General features: G+C 35.2%; 1 protein-coding gene across 3 annotated transcripts; it reads left to right on the top strand.

Moving 5' to 3' along the window:
- Positions 1-14,895: 14,895 nt before the first annotated feature.
- On the top strand, positions 14,896-21,764 carry LOC130955168 (uncharacterized). 3 transcript variants are annotated; one of them, XM_057881977.1, is made up of 7 exons: positions 14,896-15,144; positions 15,745-15,949; positions 16,199-16,307; positions 16,515-16,635; positions 16,790-17,632; positions 18,116-19,997; positions 20,892-21,764. In XM_057881977.1, the coding sequence occupies exons 2-7, from the start codon at positions 15,754-15,756 to the stop codon at positions 21,329-21,331; spliced, it is 3,591 nt and encodes a 1,196-aa protein (XP_057737960.1). In that variant the 5' UTR covers positions 14,896-15,144; positions 15,745-15,753; the 3' UTR covers positions 21,332-21,764. The 3 variants fall into 3 exon arrangements, with proteins under 3 accessions (XP_057737960.1, XP_057737958.1, XP_057737959.1); XM_057881975.1 differs by having other exon boundaries at positions 15,641-15,949; XM_057881976.1 differs by lacking the exon at positions 14,896-15,144 and adding an exon at positions 15,208-15,506 and having other exon boundaries at positions 15,641-15,949.
- Positions 21,765-22,163: the final 399 nt, after the last annotated feature.

The raw sequence follows: 22,163 nt of genomic DNA, 5'->3' as shown, positions 1-22,163 counted from the left end.
CAAAACGCGTCAAGCTAGGGAGAGGTATCCACACCCTTATAAGGTATGTTTCGTCGCCTTCCCAACCGATATGGGACTTTACACTCGATTTTTAAAAAATTGTTAAAAACATTTTTGGGCTATATATTTTAAATAAATATAAATAATTTTCTTGGTAAGAGTGTGGAACTATATAGCTCATAAATTTTCTTTGGAAAAAACACTCAAAAAATACTTGGTTTCTGGTATATGATGGGGCCACAGGCCCAGAGTAAAGAAAAAAAACCCTCGAGAGGAAGAAGATGGATGCCCCAGTAGTGTCTCTCTAAGAAAAATATTACTTCCATGTGTTTAGGCACCGCATCTCAGTGGCGTTCAACATAGTGACGTGTCTTGCTTCTTCGATGTGTCGTGCTTCTTCCGGCATCACCGGAACTGTGGCAAGGATGGTCGCTGTCTATAACAGTCCAGACCACCCACTAGCACGCTATTGTCCACTTTGGCACACAAGACCTCACGATTTTGCCTTTGACATTAGGGATGATAGCCGAAGCCCCCAACACTCACTCACCAAAATGCGTCATACTAGGGAGAGGGATCCACACCCTTATAAGGCTTGCTCTGTTCCCCTCCCCAACCGATGTGGGACCTTACAATCTACCCCCCTAAGGGAGCCTAACGCCCTCGTTGGTACATCGATCCGGGATCCTGCTCTAATACTATCTGTAATAGCCAGACCACCCGCTAGCACGATATTGTGCGCTTTGGCACACAAGGCCTCACGGTATTCCCTTTGACGATAGGGATGATAGCCGAAGCCCCCCCACACTCACTCTTCAAAACGCATCAAGCTAGGGAGTAGTATCCACACCCTTATAAGGTATGCTTCGTTTCCATTCCCAACCGATGTGGGACCTTACACTTGATTTTTAAAAAATTGTTAAAAATATTTTTGGGCTATATATTTTAAATAAATATTAAAAAAATTTTTTGGTAAGAGTATGAAACTATATAGCTCTTAAATTTTTTTTGAAAAAACACTCAAAAAAATACTTGGTTTTTGGTATATGATGGGGCCACAGGCCCAGAGTAAAGAAAAAAACCATAGAGAGGAAGAAGATGGATACTCCAATAGTGTCTCTCACAGAAAAAGATTAATTCCATGTGTTTAGGCCCCACGCTAGTACGATATTGTCCAAACCCTTATAAGGCATGCTTTGTTCCCTTTCCCAACCGATGTGGGACGTTACACTTGATTTTTAAAAAATTGTTAAAAACATTTTTGGGCTATATATTTTAAAGAGTATGGAACTATATAGCTCGTAAAGTTTTTTGGACAAAAATCTCAAAAAAATACTTGGTTTTTGGTATATGATGGGGTCACAAGCCCAGAGTAATGAAAAAAATCCTAGAGAGGAAGAATATGGATGTCCCAGAAGTGTCTCTCTCAGAAAAATATTACTTCCATGTGTTTAGACCCCGCATCTCAGTGGTGTTCAACATAGCGACGTGTCTTGCTTCTTCGACGTGCCCTGCTTCTTCTGGTATCGCTGGAACTATGGCAAGGATGGTCGCCGTCTGTAACAACCCAGACTATCTGCTAGCACGATATTGTCCGCTTTGGCACATAAGGCCTCACGGTTTTGCCGTTGACGATAGGGATGATAGCCGAAGCCCTCAACACTCACTGGTCAAAATGCGTCATGCAAGGGAGAGGTATCCACACCCTTATAAGGCATACTTCGTTCCCCTCTCCAACCGATGTGGGACTTTACAGTCCACCCCCTAAGGGAGCCCAACGCCCTCGCAGGCACATCAATCCGGGCTCTAACTCTCATACTATCTGTAACAGTCAAGACCACCCACGAGCACAATATTGTCTGCTTTGGTACACAAGGCCTCACGATTTTCCCTTTGACGATAGCTGAAGTCCCCGATAATCATTCGTCAAAATGCGTGAAGCTAGGGGGAAGTATCCACACCCTTATAAGGCATGCTTCATTCCCCTCCCCAACCGATGTGAGACCTTACAATCCACTCTCTTAAGGGAGCTCAGCGCCTTCGCTGGCACATCGATCCGATCTCCGTCTCTGATACCATCTGTAATAGCCTAGACCACTTGCTAGCACGATATTGTCCGATTTCGCACACAAGGCCTCACAATTTTTCCTTTGACGATAGGGATGAGGGTCGAAGCCCCCACACTCACTCATCAAAACGCATCAAGCTAGGGAGAGGTATCCACACCCTTATAAGGTATGCTTCGTTTGCCTTCCCAACCGATATGGGACTTTACACTCGATTTTTAAAAAATTGTTAAAAACATTTTTGGGCTATATATTTTTAATAAATATTAAAATATTTTTTTGGTAAGAGTGTGGAACTATATAGCTCATAAAATTTTTTGGAAAAAACACTCAAAAAATACTTAGTTTCTGGTATATGATGGGGCCACAAGCTCAGAGTAAAGAAAAAAACCCTCGAGAGGAAGAAGACGGATGCCCCAGTAGTGTCTCTCTCAGAAAAATATTACTTCCATGTTTCTAGGCACCGCATCTCATTGGCATTCAACATAGCGACGTGTCTTGCTTCTTCGACGTGTCGTGCTTCTTCCGGCATCACCGGAACTATGGTAAGGATGGTCGCTGTCTATAACAACCCAGACCACCCGCTAGCACGCTATTGTTCTCTTTGGCACACAAGACCTCACGGTTTTGCCTTTGAAGTTAGGGATGATAGCCGAAACTCCCACACTTACTCGTCAAAACGCGTCATGCTAGGGAGAGGGATCCACACCCTTATAAGGCATGCTTCGTTTTCCTCCCCAACCGATGTGGGACCTTACAATCCACCCCCCTAAGGGAGCCCAGCGCCCTCGCTGGTACATCGATCCGGGATCCTGCTCTAATACTATCTGTAACAGCCCAGACTACCCGCTAGCACGATATTGTGCGCTTTGACATATAAGGCCTCACTGTATTCCCTTTGACGATAGGGATGATAGCCGAAACCCCCCACACTCACTCTTCAAAACACATCAAGTTAGGGAGTAGTATCCACACCTTTATAAGGCATGCTTCATTTCCCTTCCCAATCGATGTGGGATCTTACACTTGATTTTTAAAAAATTGTTAAAATTATTTTTGGACTATATATTTTAAATAAATATTAAAATGTTTTTTTAGTAAGAGTTTGGAACTATATAGCTCTTAATTTTTTTTTTTGAAAAAACACTCAAAAAAAATACTTGGTTTTTGGTATATGATGGGGCCATAGGCTCAGAGTAAAGAAAAAAATCCAAGAGAGGAAGAAGATGGATTCCCCAATAGTGTCTCTCTCAGAAAATGATTACTTCCATATGTTTAGGCCCCGTATCTAAGTGGCGTTCAACATAGCGACGTGTCTTGCTTCTTCGATGTGCCCTGCTTCTTCAGGCATCGCCGAAACTATGAAGAGGATGGTCGCTGTCTGTAACAACCCAGACCACCCGCTAGCACGATATTGTCCGCTTTGCACACAAGGTCTTATGGTTTTGCCTTTGTCGATACGGATGATAGCCGAAGTCCCCACACTTACTCGTCAAAACGCGTCATGTTAGAAAAATATATCCACAACCTTATAAGGCATGCTTCGTTCTCCTCCCCAACCGATGTGGGACCTTACAATCCATCCCCCTAAGGGAGTCCAGCGCTCTCGCTGGCACATCGATCTAGACTCCGACTCTAATACCATTTGTAATAGTCCAGACCACTTGCTAGCATGATATTGTTTGTTTTGGCACACAATGCCTCTCGGTTTTGCCTTTGACGATAGGATGATAGCCGAAACCCCCCACACTCACTCGTTAAAACGCGTAAAGTTTAGGAGAGGTTGTCCACACCCTTATAAGGCATGCTTTGTTCTCCTTCCCAACCCAGGTGGGACCTTACAATTAATTTTTAAAAAATTGTTAAAAATATTTTTGGGCTATATATTTTAAATAAATATTAAAATAATTTTTGGTAAGAGTATTGAACTATATAGCTCGTAAAGTTTTTTGGAAAAAACAGTCAAAAAAATAATTGGTTATTGGCATATGATGGGCCACATGCCCAGAGTAAAGAAAAAAATCCTAGAGAGGAAGAAGATGGATGCCCCCGTAGTGTCTCTCTCAAAAAAATATTACTTCCATATGTTTAGTCCCCGCATCTAAATGGCGTTCAACATAGCAACGTCTCTTGCTTTTTCGACGTGCCATGCTTCTTCTGGCATCGCCGGAACTGTGGCAAGGATGGTCGCCGTCTGTAACAGTCAAGATCACCCGCTAGCATGATATTGTCCGCTTTGGCACACAAGACCTCACGGTTTTGTCTTTGACGATAGGGATGATAGTCGAAGCCCCCACACTCACTTATTAAAACGCGTCATGCTAGGGAGAGGTATCCACACCCTTATAAAGCATGTTTCATTCCCCTCCCCAACCGATGTGGGACCTACAATCCACCCCCCTAAGGGAGCCCAAGGCCCTCGCTGGCACATCAATCCGGGCTCCGACTCTGATACCATCTGTAACAGCCCAGACCACTCGCTAGCACGATATTGTCCGTTTTGGCACACAATGCCTCTCGATTTCGACTTTGACGATAGGGATGTTAGCCGAAACGCCCCCCACACTCACTTGTCAAAACGCGTCAAGTTAGGGAGAAGTGGCCACACCCTTATAAGGCATGCTTCGTTCCCCTTCCCAACCGAGGTGGGACCTTACACTTGATTTTTAAAAAATTGTTAAAAATATTTTTGGGTTATATATTTTAAATAAATATTAAAATATTTTTTGGTAAGAGTATGGAACTATATAGCTCATAAAGTTTTTTGAAAAAAATACTCAAAAAAATACTTGGTTTTCGGTATATGATGGGGCCACAGGCCCAGAGTAAAGAAAAAAACTCTAGAGAGGAAGAAGATGGATGCCACATTAGTGTCTCTCTAAAAAAAGTATTACTTCTATGCGTTTAGGCCCCGCATCTCAGTGGCGTTCAACATAGTGACGTGTCTTGCTTCTTCGACGTGCCCTGCTTCTTCCGACATCTCCAAAAATATGGCAAGGATGGTCGTCGTGTGTAACAGCCCAGACCACCCGCTAGCACGATACTGTCCGTTTTGGCACACAAGGCCTCACGGTTTTGCCTTTGACGATAGGGATGATAGCCGAAACCCCCCACACTCACTCGTCAAAATGCGTCATGCTACGGAGGGGTATCCATACCCTTATAAGGCATGCTTCGTTCCCTCCCCAACCAATGTGGGACCTTACAATCCACCCCCCTAAGGAAACTCAGCGCCCTCGCTGGCGCATCGATCCAGGCTCCATCTCTGATACCATCTGTAACAGCCCAGACCACCCGCTAGCACGATATTGTCCGATTTCTCACACAAGACCTCGAGGTTTTGCCTTTGACGATATCGATGATAGCCGAAGTCCCCTACACTCACTCATCAAAATGCGTCAAGTTAGGGAGAGGTATCCACACACTTATAAGGTATGCTTTGTTCCCCTTCTCAACCGATGTGGGACATTACACTTGATTTTTAAAAAAATCTTAAAAACATTTTTGGATAATATATTTTAAATAAATATTAAAATATTTTGTTGGTAAGAGTATGGAACTATATAGCTCATAAAATTTTTTGGAAAAAACACTCAAAAAATACTTGGTTTTTGGTATATGATGGGCCACAGGCCCAGAGTAAAGAAAAAAAACCCTCGAGAGGAAGAAGATGGATGCCCCAGTAGTGTCTCTCTCTGAAAAATATTACTTCCATGTGTTTAGTCACCGCATCTCAATGGCGTTCAACATAGCGACGTGTCTTGCTTCTTCGACGTGCCCTGCTTCTTTCGGCATCGCCGGAACTGTGGCAAAGATGGTCGCCTTCTATAATAGTCTAGACCACCCGCTAGTACGATATTGTCCGTTTTGGCACACAAGGCCTCACGATTTTGCCTTTGACGTTAGTGTTGATAGCCGAAACCCCACATACTCACTCATCAAAACGCGTCATGCTAGGGAGAGGTATCCACACCTTTATAAGGCATGCTTCGTTCCCTTCTCCAACCGATGTGGGACCTTACAATTCACCCCCTAAGGGAGCCCAGCGCCCTCGCTGGCACATCGATCCGGGCTCTGGCTCTGATATTATCTGTAACAGCCCAGACCACCCGCTAGTACGATATTATCCGTTTTGGCACATAAGGCCTCACGGTATTCCCTTTGACGATAGGGATGATAGCCAAAGCCCCCCACACTCACACGTCAAAACGCCTCAAGTTAGGGAGAGGTATCCACACCCTTTAAAAAAATCTTAAAAACATTTTTGGGCTATATATTGTAAATAAATATTAAAATATTTTTTTGGTAAGAGTATGGAACAATATAGCTCGTAAAGTTTTTTGGATAAAACTTTCAAAAAAATACTTGATTTTTGGTATATGATGGGGCCACAGGCCCAGAGTAAAGAAAAAAATCATAGAGAGGAAGAAGATGGATGCCCCAGAAGTGTCTCTCTCAGAAAAATATTACTTCCATGTGTTTAGGCCCCGCATCTCAGTGGTGTTCAACATAGCAACGTGTCTTGCTTCTTCGACGTGCCCTGCTTCTTCTGGCATCGCCGGAACTATGGCAAGGATGGTCGCCATCTGTAGCAACATATACCACCCGCTAGCACGATATTGTCCGCTTTGGCACACAAGGCCTCACGGTTTTACCGTTGACGATAGGGATGATAGCCGAAGCCCCCCTCCCACACTCACTCATCAAAACGCGTCATGCTAGGGAGAGGTATCCACACTCGTATAAGGCATACTTTGTTTCCCTCCCCAACCGATGTGGGACCTTACAGTCCACCCCTTAAGGGAGCCCAATGCCCGCGCTGGCACATCGATCCGGGCTCCGACTCTGATACTATCTGTAACAGCCAAGACCACCCGCTAGCACGATATTGTCCGCTTTGGCACACAAGGTCTCACGATTTTCCCTTTGACGATAGCCGAAACCCCCACAGTCACTCGTCAAAATGCGTCAAGCTGTGGAGAGGTATCCACACCCTTATAAGGCATTCTTCATTTCTCTTCCCAACCGATGTCGGACCTTACACTTGATTTTTAAAAATTTGTTAAAAACATTTTTGGGCTTTATATTTTAAATAAATTTTAAAATATTTTTTTGGTAAGAGTATAGAACTATATAGCTCGTAAAGTTTTTTGAAAAAAGCACTAAAAAAATAATTAGTTTTTGGTATATGATGGGGCCACAGCCCCAGAGTAAAGAAAAAAATCCTAGAGAGGAAGAAAATGGATGCCCCAGTAGTGTCTCTCTCAGAAAAATATTACTTCCATGTGTTTAGGCCCCGCATCTAAATGGCGTTCAACATAGCGACGTGTCTTGCTTCTTCGATGTGCCCTGCTTCTTCCGGCATCGCCGGAAATGTGGCAAGGATGGTCGCCGTCTGTAACAGCCCACACCACCCGCTAGCACGATATTGTCTGCTTTGGCATACAAGGCCTCGCAGTTTTGCCTTTGACGATAGGGATGATATCCGAAACCCCCCACACTCACTCGTCAAAACACGTCATGCTAGGTAGAGGTATCCACACCCTTATAAGGTATGCTTCGTTCCCTCCCCAACCGATGTGGGACCTTACAATCCACCCCTCTAAGGGAGCCCAGAACCCTCGCTGGCACATCGATCCGGGCTCCGACTCTGATACCATCTGTAACAGTCAAGTCCACCCGCTAGCACGATATTGTCTGCTTTGGCACACAAGACCTCACAGTTTTGCCTTTGACGATATGGATGATAGCCGAAGCTTCCCACACTTACTCGTCAAAACGCGTCATGCTAGGGAGAGGTATCCACACCCTTATAAGGCGTGCTTCGTTCCCCTTTCCAACTGATGTGGGACCTTACAATCCACCCCCCCTAAGAGCGCCCAGCGCCCTCGCTAAGTGAAAATATCAGTAAAAGGATAATTACTAAAACTAGATGTATTAGAACACAAGTAATTACACTTCTAAAGGTAAATATATGAACTACTAGTATAAATGACACTAATAACTTGATTATCTTGGAGATAAAAGATTTATGATAAAGCATTAGCATAGCTAATTTACCAGAGAGTGCCGGCATTATCCTATGTCATAGATTTTAAATCCGGTTATAATATTATTAAACTTATCTCTGTTTACTAAAGCGGATATAATAATAATAATAATAATATAATAATAATATATTATTAATTTTTCTCTCGAGATTCGGGTCCGGCTCATTGAACTGAGTCAAACCGTGAAAATCAAAATTTTAAAATTCCTAGCCAAAATGGCTCAAAAATCAAGTTTTTCGTGACTTAGTCAACGTGCTTGTTTAGCATCAGTAAAGGTGTGTGCTTCATGATGATACAATGCTGATGCAGTAGAGGTGCTTGATAATGTAGTGGAGGTGCCTATTTCACTGAACTTCTAAAAAAATTCTGTTTCTTCAGAAAAAATTCTATTTTTTTTAGAAATAAGCCATTACACTTTACATGCTTAATTTTATTTTTAATTTGGGAGATTGAGTGATAAAATAATAACGATGAGGATTGTTGTGCATCTTATTCTTTATTTTTTTTTTTGGCTAACCTCCTTTTTTATAGAGATCATGAATAATTATATATAATGATACTTATACATAAATGATAAATAAAAATTGTATTATATTTTTTGTTAGTAAAGTTTTTATTATTTATTTTAAAATAAAAAATATTATAAATTACTTTTTACTAATAAGTTTGACTTTAACGTGATAAGATATTGTGCATTTATTTATACATTTATCTTATATTTAATAATTTTGGTAATATTTAAGCTAACAAAAAAAATAAAACTATTTCACTGATTTTATTATTTTTAAAAATAATTAAACTTTAAATTTTTTAATTAATTTAATAAAAATTTTATCACAAAAATTAGTATGTATATTTTTATTTAAAAATTTAAAAAATACTTCATATGTTTTTAAATATTATCTCAATACAAGTACTCTCTCTCTCTCTCTCTGTGTGTGTGTGTGTGTGTAATTTTGTCTTGTAGCGCTAAAGGAGAATAGATACGCGAGTTTAATTAACTTGACGTTTTTATGACCAAACAATAGATATGCATGAAAAAGCATTCGAAATCATTACCATGTAGCCTTTTAAGTTTCCTTATTACCTACCAATTAAAGTGACATAATTCTATATAATTCTCAAATTGTGTACATAGATATTGGCTCATCATGAATAACTCATTTTATTGTTTTCTTCATCTTGCATTGTCCCACCTAAATATAACCTTTTTATTATATATATGTATTCTTTTTTTTTTTCTAACTGTGTTCTTTTTTTAGCTTACTCGTTTAGCACCTCTTTTGACATTAATTAATTAAAAAATAGTCTACTCATATATTCAAATACATTGATATATAAAAAGATAAACCACCACAATACACTTAATTAAATTATTTTGTCGCTCATAAGAATTCTTTCAAAATTTATATCGACAAACATACATTTAAATAATTAAAGAAATAACGAAAATTCTCAATTGTAATTAAAGATTGGTTCCATTTTTTGTCACACTTAAATATTTTTGTCATATTTTTAAATAATTTAATAATATTTTTATCGATAATACAATTCGAAGATATTTTTATTACTACCAAAATAATTTGAGTGAATTTTTTATAGTTTATTACCCTATATAAAATTAAATAAATAAATAAAAAACACGAATAACCCTTTTAAATTTTGGCATCAAACTCTTCTAAAAGGTAAAAATTGATAAGGTAAAAAAAAGAGGTTTAATTATCTTTAAATCAAGTTAACAAAATTCATATATAATGAAAATTACAAATTTTAAAAAAATTAGACCATCATTTTCTTACTTTATTAATCTCTTTATTTTAGAATGCCTTTTTTCTATGTAATTTCAATTTTCTAGAATTTTTTAAATGTGAAATTCAATATTCTAAAATTGAATATTACCAAAAGGATTTTCTAATATATTTTCTTTACTAATCTATTTTATTTAAAAGTCACCTCTTAATTATAGAAAAGTAATTCTGAAAGAAATTTTAACTTTTTTTCCCTATTTGACAATTTTGTACTAAAATATAGAATTGCATTATTTTTTTAAATTTAGGAGTGAAATTTAAATTCGAAAAAATATTAACAATAACAAATAAGTAAAACGGATAAAGAATGTGACTTATTTCATTGTCAAGCTTGCCAAAATATGGCAGTGACCGTGATAGTTCATAGTTTAATGCTTGTTCGGTTGTTCCATGTGTTCTTTTATTATTGATAATCAAAAGCTCATAATAGTGTTAGCTCATTTTGGCTATTCTACTTTGAAGTTATATGATGTTAATTTTGTAGGAAGAACATTAAATTTTCATGATTCATCTTCATTAATTGAAGTAAAATACTCCATAATTGTCCAATAACAGTAATGACAAAATTAAATGGTTGTCCCATTTTAATAGTTGATAAATTAAACGGTACTTTTGGACAGCAAATCAACATCATTAATGTTTGTAGTTGGTTCATTGTGTTTAGTTAACGTCTTAGTTTTTTTTTTTTCATTTTTTTGTTGTTGTCTATCATATGTATGGTTAGAGTTTTATAAGTAAAATATTTGTTCGAAGGATTTAACTAATATATATTCTAAAAATATATTAAAATAAAAATTTTTAAATATTTTATTTTAATAAATATATTAAATTCTTAAACTTTACATATTTTTTTGTTTTTTTACAGTATTTTTTAATCTGATAAAATTGCTAAAGTAAAATTTAAATTTTAGACACTTACTTAAATGAACTAATAAATTAATTACTAGACTAATCCAATTTAATTTTTACAAAAATTTTTAACCATAACAAGTTAGTTAAACTCTTTGACTTGATGGGAATTTTATAAAATAAATACATCTTTTAACAAAGATTTTTATATTCTAGAGACTTAAATTTAAAATATCTTATTATTAGATGAAAATTTTATAATGCACAACCCTGACACAAACATGAAATATAATACGATATTAAAACACATTAACATACGAATTTTAAAATTTTATAAAGTATGGAACACACACATATATATAAAATATAAATATTTTTTAAATAAATTGAAATAATATTTTAATATTTTATTAATATTAAAATATAAATTAATTTTTTAATGTCTTATTTTAATTATATAAAGTATTTAAAATATTTTTTATTGTATAAATAATAATATATACTATTTTTAAATTTATTTTAAAAATACATGTTAAGATAAGTAAAGACAAGTTGACACCCACATAATGGTATTTAGATGTATATAAGAGTGTCTCGAAAATAATTTTTATTTTTTATTAATATATAGTTGGACACCGCAGATACGCGTGTCGAATAAATATCAATAAATGTCGTATTCAAAATATATCTGACACGCAGACACAATAACTCAATATAGTGTCCGTACTTCATGGATGAAATTATCTCCCACTTTAATCAATTTTAAATTGTAATTTTAGCTTAGATTATATTGTGTTAAGATATTTCTAATTGTATCATTGTTCAAAAATGACTCTTAGAATGGTGCATATGAGAATATCTTTTGGCTTATGAGATTTTTGCCGTGCCAAAATCTATTGTTGCTTGGTCTATAGCCAACAATGGGTCAATCAAACATTTATTAAAATTTGGTATAATTAAATTATTTTGTCCCAAAATTCACCGCAATGTATGTGTATCCCGAAGCTTTCGCATGTGTGAAAAAGGTCCAATAATCTCTGCTTTTTCAAGTTGGAAAGCACCGCAAGCATTAATAGAACATCTAACAACTACTACTATTATATCACAAAAGTGAAATAAACAAATAATTTATTTATTTTTAATTATTAAGTCAAAAATAATTATTCTTTAAATTTTTAGGCTATTAAAAGTAGGATTTAGTTAAATTCTTTAAAAAGTCATGCTTTGGTTTATTTTATATAAATATTTAAGAATTAAAAACTTCTAAGATTTAATGTTAGTTTTCATCATAGTAATGATAATTTAAAATTGATAATCCTTTCAATTGGAATAATTGTCAATTTAATCATTTACACACTATTTTAAAAATCTAAAATGAAGGATTACAAACTTTCTTTTTCTTTGTAGCACAATATCTTTATTTAATAATTAATTTGAGATGTACATATTTTATTATTTATTGTACTTATTAAAATTGTGCAAAAAGTAAAGATAAATTATGCTTAAAAATTATTACATTGAAATTTAAGAATGAAAAATATATTAAATTTTATAAAAATACCTAAAATAAGAAATATTGCAAACAAGGAATATATCTTAATAATAGGCTATACATGAAATTGTGCATATAATAAAAATCCAATTAATTATATCACTTATTAAAATGAAAACGAAGAGACATCTAGCTACTCAAATTTATATATTTATTTTAAGTATTACTTGTTTTTAGAAATATTTACAGAAAAAAAATATATCAAGGGTATTCCAGTTTTTATTTTACATAAAATATTAAAATAAAAACAAAAAATATTTTCTCAATCCAAAACAATGTCATTAGTGTGATTATTACTCTAAAATTAAAGCAAAAAGGAAACTGAAATTCATGCTACAAAAAGGGTAAAAAGATAGTGTCGAAATTTGATAATCCTATAGGGTCTACTTTACATGGAATATATTACTCATAATTAATAATTAATAATTAATCACTTTGAAGACACTATCCGTTTGACCTTATTCATAACTTAATTGTAAATCATTTTCGACAATTAAATAATGAAAAGACATATTTGCCATAACTCACTCATATGCAGTGAAGCATACAAAGAATACTTTGCACCTACAACACTTAAAGGCCATTGTTATTTCTGCACGGTACCTTTGGCGGCACAGCACGAACCGACAATAAAATAAAATAAAATAAAAAATAGAAAAGGAAAAGGAAAAATTATTTAAAAATTACTTTATTTTTTTTATTTTCTTTAGATACTAAATCCACGTAATGCATATGAGAGGTACAACCCTTAAACTAAACTTAATTATAATTTACATTATTTCGTTATGAACTATTGATACATATATATTCACACGGACGAACACGATAGAATATCAAATATACAGGATACATAAATTTTAAATTTTTATAAGAAATAAAGACACGATATATATATTATTTTTTAGATAAATTATAATAATATTTTAATATTTTATTAATATTAAAATATAAATTAATTTTTTAATTATTTTAATATATGTTTTATTTTATAAAATATTTAATTTTTTTGTTTAAATAAATAATAATATATTTTATTTTTAAATTTATTTTAAGATTACAGGTTAAGAATAAAGTAAGATATGCTAACATGTGATGATATTTAAGTGTGTTTAAACGTGTTTGGAGAAGAATTTTTTATTTTTTTATTAAGACACGGTTGGAGATAGAAAATACGTATATCGGACGAGTGTCGATGAGTGTCGTGTTCGAAATATATCCGATACGTAGACACAATAACTAAACAAAAAGTGTCCGTACTTCATAAGTTACGAAAAAAATTTTCTATTACTTATATTTAAGGTTGAATTACTCTGTTAATATTTATAATTTTGTAATTAGACTTTTTTTAATTGAGTTTATATATTGTTTTTAGTTTTATAGTTAAGTCTTTGTAAATGTAAAAAATATTAGAGTTAATATAATAATTTTTTGTAAATTAAAAGTAACTACAATTAAAAATCTACTTAGATATTTGATGAATACATATTTTTTGAGAGAAATATTTCATTAATTTTAGTATTTTTGACACAAAAAAATTTAATTACAAAATTAAAAATAATATAAAAATTCAATTAAAAAATATAAAAATCTAATTATAAATTTGATAAAATTATAAAAATTAACAAAATAATTAAACTTATATTTAATGTAGATTTAGTTATTCTATTAATTTTTATAGTTCTACTAAATTTTAATTAGATTTTTATAGTTTTAAACTTTGTTTAAATAAAAAATTTAATTAAGTCTTTTTAATTATATTTTATTAAAAAATACAATTTATTTCTATATTTGATTAAACATGAAGTATAAAACGTTCTAAAATCAAATATGTTAAGATTATTATATAATCTTTTAATAATAAATGATAAGAATCTAACTATAAATTTTTATCTGATATAAAAATTAAGTTATAAATTTTAAAACTGTTACTCACAAATTAAAAAGTTGATAAAACTATATAGATTAACAAAATAATTAAACTTATAATACATTATCTATATTTAAATATTTATAAAATAATACTGGTCAAAATTGTTTTTATAATTCTATCCATTCCAAATATATAAAATAATCTGCTTTTATTATTTTTCTAGTTCTAATCCTATGTTTACTTCTTCAAGAAACAAAATCAAAGGAAATTAATATAATTTCCCTTTCCTTTTAAAAAAAATCCATTTTGTTATATTATACTACTTTTTTAGTAAATAATTTATATGCTTAGACATCTCACCTGATCTGTACAACTAAGAAAGGCAGAAAAAGAAGCCACAAAAAGAAAAAGAAAAAAAAAAGAAAATAATAAAAAAAAAGGTTGGACACTTGCTGTTGAGAGAGGTAAGCAGCAAAATCCAACGACAACAAAGGTTTTGGGTATTATTCTCAAATTTCACTACCATAATCTTTAATAATATTAATTGTTTTAATTTAATTTCGTTTTTGCATCATTATATAAGAACAGGACATTTTTCTTTTATATTTTATTTTTAATATTATACATATATTTTTATTTTATTTTGTGTGTGTGAGTTTGTTGTAACCGTTGGATCACTTATTTGTTTTTCTTTTTCGATCTGTACTTTGGTGTTTGGGAGAAGAGTGAAGACTCATGAATGCTATAGATCCGAGTGTCTCATACAACATTCGTCGCATTATAATTCGCATTTAAGCTCTTGTTTTTTTTTTTTATTGTTATTTTTTGTTTTTTTAATTTTCTGAACTTGACTTTGGGATCTTTAAGCGCACCCTACTCTTTCTAGTTTCTGTACTCTTTCACCAAGCTCTTATATTTTCAACCCAATTTTGACTTGGGAGGAGTTTCGGTAAGTCAAATTCCACTACCTGTTTCTGATTTTTGTTGTTTGTTTTTTTATTTTTTTTTCCAACCTCAATGGTGGCTTTTTAGGTTTCCAAAGTTCAATTCTTTGGTCTCAATTTGAACCCCACAATTGGGATCTGCTGCTGGCTAATGTTCTAGGGTTTTAGGGAGTGGAGGTGTCAAATTTTGGGGGTTTTTTGGGATGTTTGATGCGTGTTAATAGTGTTTACGCATTGCATTTTGAATGGCACAGTTGTTTCGTTGAGTCACTGTATTGGTAATCTGAATTTGCTTTAATTTGTTTTGAGATAATGGGGTTTTGTTGACTCAAGTCACACTCTGCTGCATGATACTGTGTAGTATTGGGTAAGTTGAGAAGCAATTAGATTATTAATCTATTGAAGAATGAGCATATAACAAAAATGTAGGAAGAAATTTTTTGTTTTATTCATTTATTTGGGTTGTAAATGATTGATTGTTGGGGCTTGAATTTATTGTAGGGTTGAGCTTAATTAAAGGTCAAGGGTTGCTCATTGGGTATAGAGGGATTTTGAGTTTTGTTTTGATGGAGAGCTTGAGGTGATTTGGTCTTGCACTGAACTAGGTAGCGGAAATGCCGGCCTCCCCAGTGATGAGATACTCTCCTGGGAGGGAGCCAAGAACAGATGGTCACAAGCGGGGCCGTAGCCTCGAAGGAGGATTGCTCTTAAGGGAGAAAGATGACGATCTTGCTTTGTTTAGTGAAATGCAGAGCAGAGAAAGGGAGAATTTTTTGCTTCAATCGTCCGACGACTTGGAAGACTCATTCCGTAATTTCCTATACTGAGATCCTAAGGGATGTTTGTTAGTTTCTATTTTTTACAGGAAAAAGTGAGTGGTAATGGAAGTCTTGTAGTTATAAATTTTACACTACAACTCCTTCAAAACTCTCGTTTCCCCTCCAAACTCTTAACTCAAACATTCCCTAAGGGAACATTGTGTTTATTTTTGGGTTCTGCATTTGTGTAATGTAATGTTCATGCATTTGTTTCCTCTTTGGTGTGTGTTTTATTTTACAGCTACCAAGTTGAGACATTTTTCTGATGTCAACCTTGGAATCTCCATTCCGGGTCGAGGTCAAACTAGTGACTTGCTTAATGCTGATGGCGACAAGAATGACTATGATTGGTGAGTAGCATTCCTAATTTGGTACTCTACATTGTCAAATCACATTGAATTTTCTTACTATTTACTATTGTCATTTTTTATGCATTCCAATTCATTTACTTGGTTGGACAATAATTCAAGCTTCTTGATCACAAAGCTTGAGATTAGTCAATTTCTGGTCATCACTGCTTAGTTCACTGATGTCAGTCTATATATTCATTTCTAAAGGTTATTGACACCCCCAGACACACCACTGTTTCCTTCATTAGATGATGAACAACCACCATTGAATATTCCCAGCAGAGGAAGGCCTCAGAGTAAACCTATTTCCATATCAAGATCTTCTACGGTGAGCTTTGAATACATTTGTAGTTAAGCTTATACACAGTTATATGTTTCAGGAAGAAAAAGGTTCCTCTCGAATTCTTTTTCTCATCTTGAAAAATGTTTTTGTGCTTTTACTTATCAAGCATCTTATGCTGGATGACCACCTCATCTATCAGATGGAGAAAAGTTACAGAAGCAGTAGGGGCAGTGCAAGCCCTAATCGTGCAAGTCCTAATCGTGCAAGTCCAAATCGTTTAAGTCCCTCCCCTCGTTCTGGAGCTAACACACTGCAATCAAGGGGAAGGCCATCGTCATTGCCGAATTCCAGTCCAACCCCAATTTCACAGTATGGGACTCCGTCTAGAAGACCATCTCCACCACCAAATAAACCCATGACACCTGCTTCTAGGTCTTCCATTACTACTCCCCGGAGGATGAGTACCGGCTCTAGTGGTCATGTAGTCTCATCGGGGAAGAGGGGGACTTCGCCAGTGAAGACAAATCGTGGAAATTCTGCATCACCAAAAATAAGGGCATGGCAAACTAATATTCCTGGATTCTCTTCTGAAGCACCTCCCAATCTTCGTACATCATTGGCTGATCGACCTTCATCATATGTGAGGGGTTCATCTCCGGCATCCAGAAACGGTAGGGGTTCATCTCCGGCATCCAGAAATGGTAGGGGTTCATCTCCGGCATCCAGAAATGGTAGGGGTTCATCTCCAGCATTCAGTAGGCAATCGATGTCACCAACTGCTTCTAGGAGCAGTAGCTCGTTTTATAGTCATGATCGAGATCAGTTTAGCTCACTGAGCAAAGGTTCTGTGGCATCATCTGGAGATGATGATCTAGACTCTTTGCAGTCCATCCCAGTGGGTAGCTTAGACACACTGGATTCCCGAAGGGCTGGTTCATTTTCAACAAACAGAACTCCTACCTTTTCCAAGAAATCAGCCAGGATTGTTTCCCCTAATTCTGCTCCTAAAAGATCATCATTTGACTCTGCTTTCCGGCAAATGGTATGTTTATCTAATTCTCCTATTGAACAGTGTTACTTTTTTAAACGAAATGTGTTAATTTTTCATGCCAGTTAGAAGTTGATACTTTTAGGGTAGTAATCCCTGAAGAAACGTGAACTCTCTCTAAGCAATATAAAATGGAAACTTAACCATCCTTCTGTACCTCCTTCAACGACAATTTTGAAGTTATCGTTGTTTTTATGTATCTTTACATATTCTCTAGTGCTATAATTGTTATTTTTTACTTGATTTCTGCAGCATGTTGTCTTTCCTATGTGCATGTATTTTTAATTGACCTTGATTGAACAAACTACTGTATGCTAATAGCTTCATATAGAGTCACAATTGAGTCCCCCCCTGCTGTCACATTCTTGAACCAACAAATAAATCCCCCTTTTGCCATGATTTCTTCTCGAATGCACTTTTCTTTTTGGATGTAACAAATCTACTTATTTTTATAATTACCTTTCAAATCCTATGCAGGATAGAAAAAGTCCTCAAAACATGTTCCGGCCACTTTTATCAAGTGTTCCAAGTACAACCTTTTATGTTGGAAAAGGAAATTCAGCCCAACGCTCCCTTGTATCTAGGAATTCCTCTGTCACTACTAGCAGCAACGCAAGCTCTGATCAAGGTACAGGTTTTGCACTAGATATTGAAGGGAGTGACCACAATCAAGATGATATGGCTAGTGAAACTGACAAGATACTATACCCTGATATTCATGAAGAAGTGTTTGCCTTTGATAAAATTGATAAATTAAATGCCAATGTTGAGCATCAGACCAATACAGAAGCAATTGATGTCATGCACAACGAAACTAGAGGACTTAAGGTTCTTGGTTCAACTGTATCTCCAGAGCCTGTTTATCATGGTGGTATTGACATTGTAGTCAATGAAGGCTCAGAAGCTTCCCTCCTCATGGGTGACAATTCTGAAACTGGTAGTTTCGAAAATACAGCAATCTGTTCTCATTGTGGTTGCTCTTACGAGGCACCGGATGAAGTTGAGAAGAATATTGGGATTTGTCCAGAATGCAGAAAGAAGACCAGAGTTTTGAAAGCCATCATACTTGAGACAGCTTTGACTGTACCCGAAGATTCTTCAGGAATTTCTAGAAACAGGCCTGAAGAAGAAGAATCATCAGCTACAACAAGCTCATCAAATGTTACTTCTAAACTGCCACAAGAAACTGATGCAGTTAATTTGAGGTTTCCCCATGGTGAACAGGAAGCTGAGGAAAGTCAAACATCATGCAGTGAACAAATCCAGGATCACTCACAAAGCAGATCTCTTGTTGGTTCACTGACACAGGTAGATGGGCAGGTGTCTACAACCCCACTAGAAATGAACCAGTCAGAAGTTGATTGCAAGTCTCATGAGGAATTTGGTGATCAGCAATTGAACAACAGCGAGCAGCCAAATTTGAAAGTGGACTTCACAGAAGGTGCTGGTATTTCTGTATTGCTGAAAAGGTCGAACAGCCACAAAGGAACTGTAATTCAGGGCAGGTCTTTTTCTGCCTCAAGAATTTCTTATGATGATCTGTCTTTTTCAAGGGACAGTGTAACCAGTATTAGAAGCTCAACAAGGCAAGGTAGTTGTTCTGCCTCGTCATCGGTTGATTTTAGCTCAACTAGACAGACAGAGTTTCGTGGTCAAAGGCAGTTGAGTAGCAGGAAACTAGACGTAGATTGTGGATATGACTTGAGGATCAAGGCTCCTAGTGCTGGTTCATCGTTCTCTGGAACCTCAAACCATTCTCACCATGGATTAGATCTCGCAACTCATGATAATTATCGCAAAACAGAATGTCGCTCTGTGGAGGACACATCCCAAGTTCTGCAAGAAAGATTAGCTTCAGAAAATGCAGTGACGGATGTAATTGATGCATCTTCTATAAGATCAATTGTTGAGGAAAATAAATTTGAAATTGATGATGAGGGCAGAGTAAATAGTGCTTCAGAATCTTTGAGCCAGACTGCTGGTGTTCAGTCTGAAGACAATTCAGTCGCTTCATTTCCAAATATTCGGGATTGTATTTCACATGAAAATGTTGAAGACCATCAAGATACCGAAAGGAGTGTACCAAATACAGAAACATTAGTCAAGGTTTCAGAGTCATCCTTTGATGAGAAAGAGGATGTGCAGGATTCTTTTTTTGCTACTAACAGTTCTACAATTACAGAAACAGAAATAGAAGGGAATTCTGAGAACAATACTGGCACAGTGAATGAAGATCTTTCCCAATTATCAAAGAGTTTCCCGGATGAGTTTCAGGAACCTCGTGCCCAAAATCCATCCGATGATTGTGTTACAGCTTCTGTTTCAGAGATGAATGCCTCTGACTATTCACATGGCATAGGTATGACATTTTTTTGCATTGAGATGACAAATGAAAAGATATTGCAAATAAGTGCCTGATATGAAAATGCATGCTTCCCATATTCCTACTTTTCCTCTCCAAGATGTACTTATGCACATAATTCATTTTGGTTTGTTTGAGATGATAAAGTTTGAACCGAAAATCTGATGCATACTAATCAAATCCCTCATCACTAGATCACTCCTATTGGCCTCACGCACATACTTCAGAGTTTGTGGTATGGTAATATTTAGAAGTTTATGAGAAGAAAAAACAATTCTTGAATTTGCTTTATTTGATACTATCATGAGTGATTTGGCTCTTCTAAAGTACAAAAGTTGGTAAAGTGAGATATTGAGGCAATAATATGATATGATCTAATGCTGTTCAATATTGAATCTTGGTAGGTAGTTAAAAATTATAATGTTTTGAGAGATCGTTTCTTGATGTATTTCCTCAATATTTCCTCAAATGTAAAATAAATGACGACATTTCGGGGTGATGTTCCATATCTTTGTTTAGGGATTTTAATTTTGATGCCCATGCATTTGTGCTTTTCGGATGTTAGAGGCATTATATTTAATGCAGATTCTGTTGTTTTAGAGTGCTTCTATGCTACTTTTTGAATATTACATATCTCTGATTGTGTCTCATAAGTGCTGTACGAGAATTGCCAGCACTATATATAAACTTGTAGTTCTTTTCTTTTGTTGGGGATAGAGGTTGATGCTGAGGAGGAGCCATAACTTGGAACAAGTTCATGGAGTTTGCTGTTGTGAAAATATTTCTGCTTCTCTACTTGGTGCTTGCAAAGTTGTAGTCTATTTTTCCACTGAAATCAGTCAAAATGAATACATGCCCAATTTCTAATTGTTCTTTATTGTTTTATGGCAGAGGGATCAACAGTAACAGTGGAGTGTCAAGGTCCAGGGAACACAAGAAGCCTGACACTCGAAGAGGCGACCGATACCATACTTTTTTGCAGCTCTATTGTCCATGATCTTGCATATCAGGCTGCAACAATGGCAATGGAAAAGGAATTCTCTGACCCATTTGAAGGTTCTGAGCCAACAGTGACAGTATTGGGGAAACCCAATTCTGATAGGAAGGAAACTCGCAGCCGGACCATTGGCAAGCGCTCTTTGAAATCCCACAAAGCAGCAGCCAGGCAAAGGAAGTTGGAAACTGATGTCAAACCCCCTCCGGGAAAAATAACCGAAAACGACGAAAACATCAACGAGCCTTTCATGCGGAATGTCGGCATTCCTAACGAGGTGGATAGTACGAAGCCGCCCCCCAAGCTCGAGTCAAAGTGCAACTGCATCATAATGTGAGAGTTTCTGCACCTTCACTATGGCCTTTTTACACAGGAGAACTCAGCCAAGTGCTTGCACCTTAATGGTTTAGTTTTGAAGGCTGTTTGGGATAAATAACCATTGCCCAATTGGTTTATTTGCTGGTTCCAATATATATTTTGTAACAAATGCCACGCTGTGTTTGACATAATTGTAAAGTAATTTTTTATTTTTCCCTTTTCTTTTTTCTTCTTTATCTTGGAGGATTGTTCCTGTGACCCCCTCTAGTTGCTGAATTACTGATTGTTATTTCCATCTCAATTGAGTGATCCATCAATGGAAGTGTGAAGTAGAAAAGCATTTATATTCGTTAAAATTGCTGTTTGTATTATAGTCCTTAATGTTATTCCTTTGTTTTGTTTTTGTTTACTTATTAGGGGGTGATAATGTCACTTTTAAATTGATTACACTATCTTTTAATTATATATTTGTTTTTTTTTTCCTAAAATTATCCATAATTTTTAATTTTTTATGGATATGGTAAAAGAAAATGTGAGAAAATGTTGATATAACAATTAACTGATTAAGAATTGGAAATAGTTTTGAAAGAAGATAAAAAACGTATAATTAAAAAGAAGTGATGTTATGAATTTGAATGTGTCATTATCATTTCTCATTCATCATCTTCTATTCCTTCTATCTATTACTACAAAAAAAAAAGGGCAAATCTAAGCATTACAAGTCATATATATACATAGTGTTTTTACTCTGCAGAAACTAATATTTAACTAACTCAATTCTAACTAACCAAACTGATCTAACCATAATAACTAATCTTGAACATTCTCTTCTTGAATCTTGACATTAGACT

Source organism: Arachis stenosperma, chromosome 10 (genome assembly GCF_014773155.1).
Source record: "Arachis stenosperma cultivar V10309 chromosome 10, arast.V10309.gnm1.PFL2, whole genome shotgun sequence".
Lineage (NCBI taxonomy): Eukaryota > Viridiplantae > Streptophyta > Magnoliopsida > Fabales > Fabaceae > Arachis > Arachis stenosperma.
Note: the sequence above shows the minus strand (reverse complement) of the source record. Positions and strands in the feature narration are given on the sequence as shown.

Excerpts from the sequence above, each read along its gene's own strand:
- LOC130955168 (XM_057881977.1), top strand. The coding sequence starts at position 15,754 with ATGCCGGCCTCCCCAGTGATGAGATACTCTCCTGGGAGGGAGCCAAGA. Across the intron at positions 16,308-16,514 it reads GACAAGAATGACTATGATTG|GTTATTGACACCCCCAGACA; the intron begins GTGAGTAGCATT and ends TCATTTCTAAAG. Across the intron at positions 17,633-18,115 it reads ACTCTGCTTTCCGGCAAATG|GATAGAAAAAGTCCTCAAAA; the intron begins GTATGTTTATCT and ends AATCCTATGCAG.